Below are 11,473 nucleotides of genomic sequence, written 5' to 3' on the forward strand. Positions count from 1 at the left end.
GAGTGAGTGTTAATTGTTTTAGAAAAAATGTGTAGGCCTATTTTAACAACTTTTTGGGGGTTCTAAATTCTATTAAATTGTCCTTCTGACATTTTTACCTACAAGGATATACCATGACATTTGAAATCCTTATTTTTATAAAACAACAAACTTTTGAATGTAGTTTTTTCGAACAGTGCTGCACATTTAGCCCTCCAGGCTGCCATGACGTCGGTATGCTGTTTCCCTCACCTCAAATAGCAATTACAGGTGCTCACCAAACAGTTTCAACAATACCTGACACATATCAATGCAAAACACTCACCAGAAAACCTTTTTGCAACAGAATCAGTTCTATCATTGCGAAAATCTGACTTCTCTTTCACACATCGCTGTTAGCCAAACTACCAGAGAAAAGCAGCATGTCCACTGTTTAGCTCTGCCATGTGCATTTGTATCATTCTGACTGGCCGAGAATAAATATAAGTTTTGTTTTTGGGGGGGGTTGTTTAGACTACCTGGATATCCAAAAACATGACATGATATATTTGAATATTAAAATAATTTCAAATATCCATCCCTACAATGTACATGGGACAATATGTAAAAATTCCAATAGCTTCAAATTTCAATGACTTAAAAACCTCAAACCAACTATAAGTTATAGAAATTCATAAACAAATATTGAAAGCATTAAATGAGAAAACTAAAAGGTGTGCAACATGAAAATATTGTCTCATTTACATTGTGTAATTTATTGACAGTCCCTAAATAGCCCCAGAGATAGGCTTTCCAAAGCCAAATCAACTTTGCCATGGTCGCACACCAGGCAGTTGAAGCTAATTGGCTAAATAAGTTGGCTAACTCTTCCCACTTGCGAACACACACACGAGACACCCACATCAAAAACACCCCAAAACCAACTCACGTTTGAATTCAATCATGGCCGCTAGCATTTCTTAATGAACCAAATCGAAAACGAGGCCAAATCAGGAAGTGCAGTCACCCTTTATTTAAGGCCCCCACCAGAGGGCAATGTCACCCATATTTCGATTCAATTCCTGCCCTAGAGCGGAAATGCTTGTTTTAGGTTCCACCTCCGAAGAATGACGAAGGCTACTTATATATATTCACGAATTGGGGGTGGGAAAGAATGTCCTGGTGATTTCCACGTGGACCGGAGAAACATCAACAAATTGACAGCTGTCAGTGTAGCTACCTAGCATGCTAACATTAGCTAGCTATCTTGCTAACCTTATCTAGCTAGCTAATGTTATCTGTTGTTGCAGTTTTTTTTTACTATATCGTATTCAAAAGTTTAGTCTGCTGGCTACTGGTTCTGGATTTGTCATAAGCATAATAGTGAAAACTTTGCCACAGATGGAAACCAGTATTTTTGACTTTGCCATCTATTGTTGTCTCCAACTTTTTTGGCATCTTCCATAAGAGACATTTGTTTTTCTACTTTGTAATGGACACGGTAAAATCTTTGGTAGGTAGGCTGCTGGCAAGCTTCGGCTGCTGTACAGCAACACCAAGTCAGTCCGTGCTCATGGTTCTTACAGGGGAAGTGACATTGCCTACAGTGACTTTGCTCATGATGCACGTCGCAAATGACATGTAGCAACAGCCTGAGCACATCGGACACGAAACACCAAATGTAATAGCACAACAAAATAGATAAACAAGTTCCTTTAATTTTATTTTGCAGGTGACTGTTCATTATAGGTTTTTTGCTAACTGAGCAAGCTAACGTGCTAGCTAAATTAAACCAACTATTCTAGCTAGCAGCTAATGTTAGCCACACATGCTAACAGAGTTTATATATATCTAGCAAGTTAATGTGAGCTGCAGTATCTAGATACCTTACCAACGTTACATCCTGTTAACGTAGCTATCCCAAAAATAATTACTAGCGGGTTGAAAATAATGTTAGTGGTATGCTAGTTCGCTAAACCACTAGCTAGCTACCTTAGCTTGTGTGTAACGTTGCTATCATTGTTTTGACAGCAGCTCAGGTTGGAGCGAGTTTATAGTATGCCATAGGTAGCTAGCTAGCTAGGTTAGAATTAACAATGCATGAATGCAACGACATTCTATACATTTATCAACTGGATTGTGTTTCGGAATTATAGCTAGCTATGTCACGTTGTTAATGTCATTTCTTGACAGTAGGCTATCTGTTGTAGATTACAGACGTTTTGATTGATAAAGACTGCAAGTCTATTTTTCTCGAGTCTATGCGGCTCAATGCTGGTAATATAAGCTGATAATAACGTTAGACTGTTTTTGCATTGTTACCTCTGGAATTGTGAATTTTATAGTTGGCTAACAAGTGTCTATTAAGTGTTAGTTAACTGAGTTAGCTGCATGTGTGGTTGTTGTACTTTATTGTAACATGAGCCTTTGACTCTTGTGATCTCTCCACAGTCTCCAGGACTTGGGGTTCCCTAGTGGGAGATTTGCGGGACCCTCGACCTTGTAGGATCTGGTCCAGGCACACAGCTTTCCCGTAATGTCAGGACAGCTGAGTGCCTGCACATCTTCTGAAAACATGAAAACCAGGACTGCCCAACCCTGTTATAATTAGCGGATTGATTAGATGAATCAGGTTAGTAACACCTGGGGTTGAAGTGAAAACCTACAGGAGGGTAGCTCTCCAGGAACAGGGTTGGGCAACCCTGCTCTACACCAAGTACCTTGATGTATCCCACAGCACCTGCCCTCTCTACTAACACCCTTGCCTTCTTGCACTAACTCTGACCCTCTTCTTTTCTTACTAGCACTGAGTTTGCTGATAGCTACTTTACTGTAGCTACATTTACTTACTATGACTGTGATATGTGGTTGCTCTAAGAGTGTCTGCTAAATGACTAAATGTCTAACTCCTGTATTCATCCCTCATCACACACTTCCACCTGCCTCACTTTTTGAGAGACGCTCTGAAGCATGCCATCACTCATGTCCAACTAACGACACGGTCAAACAACTGCACAACACCTCTGTAATGGGCAACATCGTTCACGCTCAGCTGGATATCTAGGTAGGACAAGGCTTCATGTCTGTGTGGTTTGATTTTCTGTTAGTGTTTGATTTTGTGAGTGTGGGGAAAAACATATTGAAGCATAGAGGTGTTTTAGGGAGACATGAAAAACGATAATACTCAATATCTTTGTACTGGTAAGTATTTTTGAAAGATATGACGACCTTGTCTTATGGACATGTTTCTGTGTGTGTATCTGCAGACCGGCAGAGGCAGAAGTATTATGACCTGATAGTGAGTGGCTCCTACACGGCCCAGACTCTGTATGCTCACCAAGGGCTCATCGCAACCATTCCAAATGCCATTTTCATATATACTGAACAAAAATAAAAATGCAACATGTAAAGTGTTGGTCCCATGTTTCACGAGCTGAAATGAAAGATCCGAGAATTTCTTTCCATACGCACAAAAATCATGTTTCTCTCAAATGTTGTGCACAAATTTCTTTACATCCCGGTTAGTGTACATTTCTTCTTTGCCAAGATAATCCATCCACCTGACAGGTGTGGCATATCAAGAAGCTGATTAAACAGCATGATCATTACACAGGTGCACTTTGTGCTGGGGACAGAAAAAGGCCACTAAAATGTGAAGTTGTGTCACACAACACAATTCCACAGATGGCTCAAGTTTTGAGGGCGCATGCAATTGGCATGCTGACCGCAGGAATGTCCACCAGAGCTGTTGCCAGAGAATTTAGTGTTCATTCGTTACCCAGAGGAACCATATGCACCTCCTCAAGACCCCTATCACAGGGGTCGCCCCAGGTTAGCCCCCTACTGCCCCCCTCCCCCACCCCCTGCACCCCAGTATGAGCAGCCATCTCTGGCAGACAGAGAGAAGGACAGGGACAGACAGCGGGATAGGAACATAGGAGGGCGGTATGGTGCCGATGGGATCGTCTCTAGAAGGTCATCTTACCAGGAGGCCAACTCTTCCTCCAAGTATTCACACCACTCAGAGCGAGAGAGAGGGGCTACAGACGGGACAGCCTTGCTCCAGAGACCACAGCAGACACTGTACCTACCACTCACACAACCACAGCAGACACCATAACCACCACTCACACAACCACAGCAGACACCATAACCACCACTCACACAACCACAGCAGACACCATAACCACCACTCACACAACCACAGCAGTAGCAGTAGAAACGGAGCAGCCTCGACCAGGACAGCAGGGACAGAGACAGCAACTACAGTGCCTTGCAAAAGTATTCATCCTCCTTGCCGTTTTTCCTATTTTGTTGCATTACAACCTGTAATTTAAATGGATTTTTATTTGGATTTCATGCAATGGACATACACAACAAAAAATTCTAAAAAATAAATAATGGAAAAGTGGTGCGTGCATATGTATTCACCCCCTTTGCTATGAAGCCCCTAAATAAAATCTGGTGCAATCAATTACCTTCAGAAGTCACATAATTAGTTAAATAAAGTCCACCTGTGTGCAATCTAAGGGTCACATGATCTGTCACATGATCTCAGTATATATACACCTGTTCTGAAAGGCCCCAGAGTCTGCAACACCACTAAGTAAGGGGCACCACCAAGCAAGCGGCACCATGAAGACCAAGGAGCTCTCCAAACACGTCAGGGACAAAGTTGTGGAGAAGTACAGATCAGGGTTGGGTTATAAAGAAATATCAGAAACTTTGAACATCCCATGGAGCACCATTAAATCCATTATAAAAAAATGGAAAGAATATGGCACCACAACAAACTTGCCAAGAGAGGGCCGCCCACCAAAACTCATGGACCAGGCAATGAGGGCATTAATCAGAGAGGCAACAAAGAGACCAAAGATAACCCTGAAGGAGCTGCAAACTCCACAGCGGAGATTGGAGTATCTGTCCATAGGACCACTTTAAGCCGTACACTCCACAGAGCTGGGCTTTACAGAAGAGTGGCCAGAAAAAAAGCCATTGCTTAAAGAAAAGAATAAGCAAACACGTTTGGTGCTCGCCAAAAGCCATTTGGGAGACTCCCCAAACATATGGAAGAAGGTACTCTGGTCAGATGAGACTTTTTGGCCATCAAGGAAAACGCTATGTCTGGCGCAAACCTAACACCTCTTGTCACCCCGAGAACACCAACCCCACAGTGAAGCATGGTGGTGGCAGCATCATGCTGTGGGGATGTTTTTCATCGGCAGGGACTGGGAAACTGGTCAGAATTGAAGGAATGATGGATGGCGCTAAATACAGGGAAATTCTTGAGGGAAACCTGTTTCAGTCTTCCAGAGATTTGAAACTGGGACGGAGGTGCACCTTCCAGCAGGACAATGACCCTAAGCATACTGCTAAAGCAACACTCGTGTGGTTTAAGGGGAAACATTTAAATGTCTTGGAATGGCCTAGTCAAAGCCCAGACCTCAACCCAATTGAGAATCTGTGGTATGACTTAAAGATTGCTGTACACCAGCGGAACCCATCCAACTTGAAGGAGCTGGAGTAGATTTGCCTTGAAGAATGGGAAAAAATCCATTTTAATTCCACGTTGTAAGGCAACAAAATAGGAAAAATGCCAAGGGGGGTGAATACTTTCGTAAGCCACTGTACTCCAACAGCGCCGATCCCACCATACCTCTCCACCTCCCCCACTGCCCCCTCCACCCCCTCCTCTCACCACTGCCTCTGAGATATCCCTGCACTGTAGCCAGGAGAGCCTGGCCAAGCCCAAACGCCAATTTATTACATAGAGATTTTTTGTCACTGGCCTACAAACAATATAATGTCAAAGTGGAATTATATATTTTTGGAAATGTTTACAAATTAATTAAAAATGAAAAGCTGAAATGTCTTGAGTCAATAAGTATTCAACCCCTTTGTTATGGCATGCCTAAATAAGTTCAGGAGTAAAAATGCTTAACAAGTCATATATTAAGTTGCAATAATAGTGTCTACCTCATCTCTGTACCCCACACATACAATTATCTGTAAGGTCCCTCAGTCGAGCAGTGAATTTCAAACACAGATTTAACCACAAAGACTAGGGAGGTTTTCCAATGCCTCGCGAAGAAGGGCACCTATTGGTAGATGGGTAAAATAAAAAATAAAAACAGACATTGAATATCCCTTTGAGCATGGTGAAGTTATTAATTACACTTTGGATGGTGTATCAATACAACCAGTCACTACAAAGATACAGGTGTCCTTCCTAACTCAGTTGTCGGTACGAAGGAAACCGCTCAGGGATTACACCATGAGGCCAGTGGTGACTTTAAAACAGTTACAGGGTTTATTGTTGTTGTTGTGATAGGAGAAAACTGAGGATAGATCAACTACATACCTAATTGACAGAGTGAAAAAGAAGACTGTATAGAATAGAAAATACTCCAAAACATGTATCCTGTTTGCAACAAGGCACTGAAGTTATACTGCAAAAAATGTGGCAAAGCAATTTACTTTTTTTCATGAATACAAAGTGTTATGTTTGGGGCAAATCCAATCCAATACATTACTGAGTACCACTCTCCATATTTTCAAGCATAGTGTAGCCTCCTGTAGCTCAGTTGGTAGAGCATGGTGCTTGCAGCGCCAGGGTTGTGGGTTCGATTCCCACGGGGGGTCAGTGTGAAAAATGTATGCACTCACTATCTGTAAGTCGCTCTGGATACGAGCGTCTGCTAAATGACTAAAATGTAATAGTGGTGGCTGCATCATGTTATGGGTATGCTTGTAATCATTAAGGACTGGAGAGTTTTTCAGGATAAAAAAGAAATGCAACGGAGCTAAGCACAGGCAAAATCCTAGAGGAAAAGCTGGTTCAGTCTGCTTCCACCAGACACTGGGAAATTCATTCAACTTTCAGCAGGACAATAACCTAAAACACAAGTCCAAATCTACACTGGAGTTGCTTACCAAGAAGACAGTGTATGTTCCTGAGTGGCCAAGTTTAAGTTTTTACTTAAATCTGCTTGAAAATCTATGGCAAGACCTGAAAATGGTTGTCTAGCAATGATCAACAACCAATTTGACAGAGGTTGAAGAATTTTGAAAAGAATAATGGCCAAATATAGTACAATCCAGGTGTGCAAAGCTCTTAGATATTTACCCAGAAAGACTCACAGCTGTAATCGCTGCCTACCGTGATTCTAACATGTATTGACTCAGGGGTTTTAATACTTATGTAAATGAGATATTTAAGTATTTCATTTCCAATAAATTAGCAAAAATATCTAAAAACATGTTTTCACTTTGTCATTATGGGGTACTGTGTAAAAAAAAGATTGTGTATAAAAAAAACAATTTAATCCATTTTGAATTCAAGCAGAAATACAACAAAATGTGCAATAAGTCGAGGGGTATGAATACTTTCTGAAGGCACTGTATCTAGGGCTGATTTAGTGTTGACTACTGCAGCTAGGGTAGCAAATTAGCAATAATATTGGCTAGCATTTTCCAGCAGGATTTTCACCACCTAGTACACATGCCCTGATGCCTTACTGCAAGATGTTGGGGGATTTGTATGAGGTGGGAGAGTGAATGTTATAGGTTTGCAAGAGTTTCAATCTGGTGGGAAGAGTGATCGGGAGTTTTTCCAGACATGCACACACACAACAGTGTGCGTTCCCTGCAGAACACCTTACGCTTTGAACACACCGAATGTATCATTGCGTTTTGGTACACCAGAAGTACATTCATTTCCAATGGAACGCTACGTTTGCCTTGAAGCATTGCCTTGCAGAGGCAATTGCAGTGCGTTCTGTGTGGTGCATATGTTGGATTTATCGAACGTATGCGTCAAACTGTATGCGTAAACGGGTTGACAGAAATGGTAGCAGAAGGTGAATGTTGAACTTTTGTTGCACACATATCTAGATGATGCTGCATACTATTTTGCACGACGACACACTCGGTTTGTTCAAAGCGTTACGCTTTGAAAACACCAACTGCATCATTGCGTTTTGGTACACCAGAAGTACATTCATTTCCAATGGAACACTGCATTTGCCTTACAGCATTGCTTTGCAGAGGCAGTTGCAGTGCGTTCTGTGTGGTGCATATTAACACACCGACTTCATCATTGCGCAAAATAGTATGCAGCATCATCTAGATATGTGTGCAACAAAAGTTCAACATTCACCTTCTGCTACCATTTCTGTCAACCCGTTTACGCATACAGTTTGACGCATACGTTCGATAAATCCAACATATGCACCACACAGAACGCACTGCAATTGCCTCTGCAAGGCAATGCTTCAAGGCAAACGTAGCGTTCCATTGGAAATGAATGTACTTCTGGTGTACCAAAACGCAATGACAGTCGGTGTGTTCCTAAGCGTAGGAAACCTGAGAGACGCTGTTCATTCCCGGGTAAGTTTTCATCGAATACTCAACCAGATCACGTGAGGATACAGACCCGTTCACGTCGTCTGAACACCAACCTGTTCGTTTCCCAACCTTCACGCAGGGTGTGCAGAAGCCGTGATAACTCCCGAAAACTGTTTGTTTGTGGGAAAGTGATCTGGAATTTTAACCCATAAGCGTGTCTTTTCATGCAGTGCTGGGAGCATGAACAGCAGTTTGCAGCGTTTTTATTTTTATTTTTCATTATAGGATAGACACTTGTAGTTTAGCTGCAGCAATCAAAGCAGTGAAGCATATAGTGAAGCAAGACTTTAGTGGTCAAAACCATTTATCTTGGGGCTACAGGGGGAGCAGAATTGCAAAATGTTCATATATATTTTTTTGTTTAATACAGACTAGATAAAAAAATAAGTGAAAATTGACATTATGTTAAATTTCTGGAGGTGCAAAAGCAAACATTTACTATTTTAATTTGCTCCATGGTTTAGGCGGCCAAGTGTAGTCGGGACTCCCCAAGAGGAACATCTTTGCAGGTGTTTCTGATTTCAAAACAATGCCATGCTGGTGGGTGGTAACATTCAAATAAACCCCAGCCCTGAAATGAAATGTAGGCTAAAAAGATTTTCCACATAATCTCATAGAAAAAGACACAGCATTGATATGGATTTGCACTAAGTGGGCAGTTCGGATTTGTCACTTCAAGCCCAAATATATCATACTTTAACTAAAACGATTACTTATTGATTTAAATAGTTGTGCATAATCATGTGTATGGTGTGACAGTTGTGTTTCAGCTCGAAAAAAAAAAGTGGATTTATACTGGTGTGGGCGTTTAAATGTCGAGCAGAGGGCTAAAGCATATTATGTAAGAGCTGCTCCACTGTAGCAGACACCTGCACTCGCGCAGGCAGGAGACGCAACACGGGCCGGGCATTGCGGGTTGATTACATCGCAACAAGCCGGGTCACGCTCCTGGAGCGCCAACCCAATTATGACACTTCAGGACCCGGCTCGGTCAAAAACGCAAATCATTGGAGACATAACATATTGTAGCCTAGGCTGTACGTTCTAGTAAACCATTCGAGATATTACACGCGTCTAGCCATGCGCAAATGTTTAAACCCTCGTGCGCTCTTGCGACGCAGAGAAACACGTCACCAATACCGAGGCCTGTGTTTTTAAATCGCTGGTAGGCTACCAAGATAAGGACTATAATAAAATAGCTCTTATAATAATATAATAATATGTGAAATATGGGTGTTGATTTCAATATAGTGTTAGGGCATAGCCTGGCCCAAACATGTCCATTGAATTAGAGAGAAAATAACTTGCCCGCACACGCGTATAGAGCGCCATAATAAGAAGGCGATAAATAAATTGTATAGGCGACAAAGTCCATTTGACTAGAAAGCAAAGCATCCTTTCAACTATAGCCTAACATCAATTTGCTGTGGTGTCCCAATGATGGGCTAAATTCGCTCCAGCTGTTTTACCGGCAGTGCGTGCATGTGCATCGAATGTGAGTGTTTATTAACCCCATTTTTTCTTCTGTCATGTCTAATTCAAGGAGGAAGGGGAGCCAGTGTATGATAAAACGGGCCTACTAATTTCAGAGGCAGCCTCCCGCTATGGATAGATGAGGGGTTCGGGTGAGTGAACTGGAAGGTGTGTGTTGGTGGGAGACTGATCGCCACTGTATCAACCCGCCAGGGATCCAGCGATTGACATGTTAATCCAAGCCGAGCACAGATTATGCAAGAAACTGGTTATTTTAGGCCAACCCCTCCGTATGACAGTTCATGCGAAGTGCACATGACATGAGCGATAAAGCAAACCAGTGTATTTTAACGGTAGTGAGGATAGGCCTATATGTATGCATGTATTAGATTTTTATAAAAGTATAGGCTAATGATGGGATGCATGTAAACAAACGCTAAATCATGATGAAAATACTATTCTATATTGGTACTGGTATATCTCTAAAGTGCATTCGCCATATGCGCATTTTACAGGCTGGGTTGCCAAACCTTGGGAATAGACAGAATGTATAAACCAGCATATTCTCATTGTTATAATACCTTTTCATAACAGATAACGAAAATACCAGGCAAACGCAGTAGGTATGATATAGTAGCCGAACCGTCCATCAGATGATAACCGTAACATTGTAGGCTATAAATAATATATAGTTGGCGGCGCGTTAACTTGCACCTGTATCAATTTTGAGAGTAGGGGTTGCCAATATGCAGTGACAAAATAGAAACATACACACGCAAACAACATCATTCATTCACAGACTGTTATGTTGGATACAGCTACATTATAAAACATTATTAACTGCATCTGACTCGCCCACCTTGCAGAGCTGAAAATTCTCGGACTGAAGGGTCTCGTGCATCAAATTGTTCTCCAGGGCACCCGACTGGCCAGACGAAGCCGAGGAAGACGCCTGCTCCTTTAGGCCGTCCAGCACCTTCCTGATGTTAAACTTCTTCATTTTACCCCAGAAACACTGCGATGACGACGGAACACAAAATGTAGATGACCCGCTAAAGATAAGGGTGTAAAGCCACTCTCTCGCTCTCTTCTGATGTCCTCCGTAAATCTCACATTTTAGCTGGTGGTTTTACATAGTGAAAAGGGTTTCGGCCGTGCACCGCTCGGGTCGGGCTCCTTGACGCGCAATGTTCGATTCGATTCTCTATTTATTTGTTGTGTGGCTGTGGTGCGTCTGTGTATTTCTCTCTGACTCGGTGTCCAACTGCGTCTCCGCTGCTTGCTCGCTCTCTGCTCAGTCAACGAGGAAACGCAGCTGCAGCGGTGCTTCTGCGCATTTAAGCACCCGGATGTTTGATTGAAGCGCGACCACCGCTGCTCCCTTTACCTACCTCTCCTCCAAAACAGAGCAGAATCTCCCTCTCTGCGCTTCTTTTTCTACCTCTTTCTCTTTCACCTCTCTCTCTTTCACTCTCGCTCTCTCTCTCTCACACACACACACACACACACACACAGTGCAGGCAGGGTGAAGAGCAGGATTCGCTCCATTGCACCTGGTGATATTGGGATGCAGCAGTATGAGGGCAGGGTGAGACATCAGGGTAAGACATCAGGGTGAAATCAGGGTGACATCAGG

At 42.5% G+C, this 11,473-nt stretch overlaps 1 protein-coding gene across 7 annotated transcripts in view; it reads right to left on the minus strand.

Annotated features, from left to right (window-relative positions):
* Positions 1-11,228, minus strand: part of LOC121548774 (syntaxin-binding protein 5-like) — a 121,559-nt gene extending 110,331 nt beyond the window's left edge. For all 7 annotated transcript variants that reach the window (XM_041860335.2, XM_041860333.2, XM_041860331.2 and 4 more), the window contains exon 1: positions 10,697-11,228. In XM_041860335.2, coding sequence (XP_041716269.1) covers positions 10,697-10,837 — 141 coding nt within the window. In that variant the 5' untranslated portion in view covers positions 10,838-11,228. The remainder of the gene's footprint in view (positions 1-10,696) is intronic.
* Positions 11,229-11,473: the final 245 nt, after the last annotated feature.

This window comes from Coregonus clupeaformis, chromosome 33 (assembly GCF_020615455.1).
Source record: "Coregonus clupeaformis isolate EN_2021a chromosome 33, ASM2061545v1, whole genome shotgun sequence".
Classification (NCBI taxonomy): domain Eukaryota; kingdom Metazoa; phylum Chordata; class Actinopteri; order Salmoniformes; family Salmonidae; genus Coregonus; species Coregonus clupeaformis.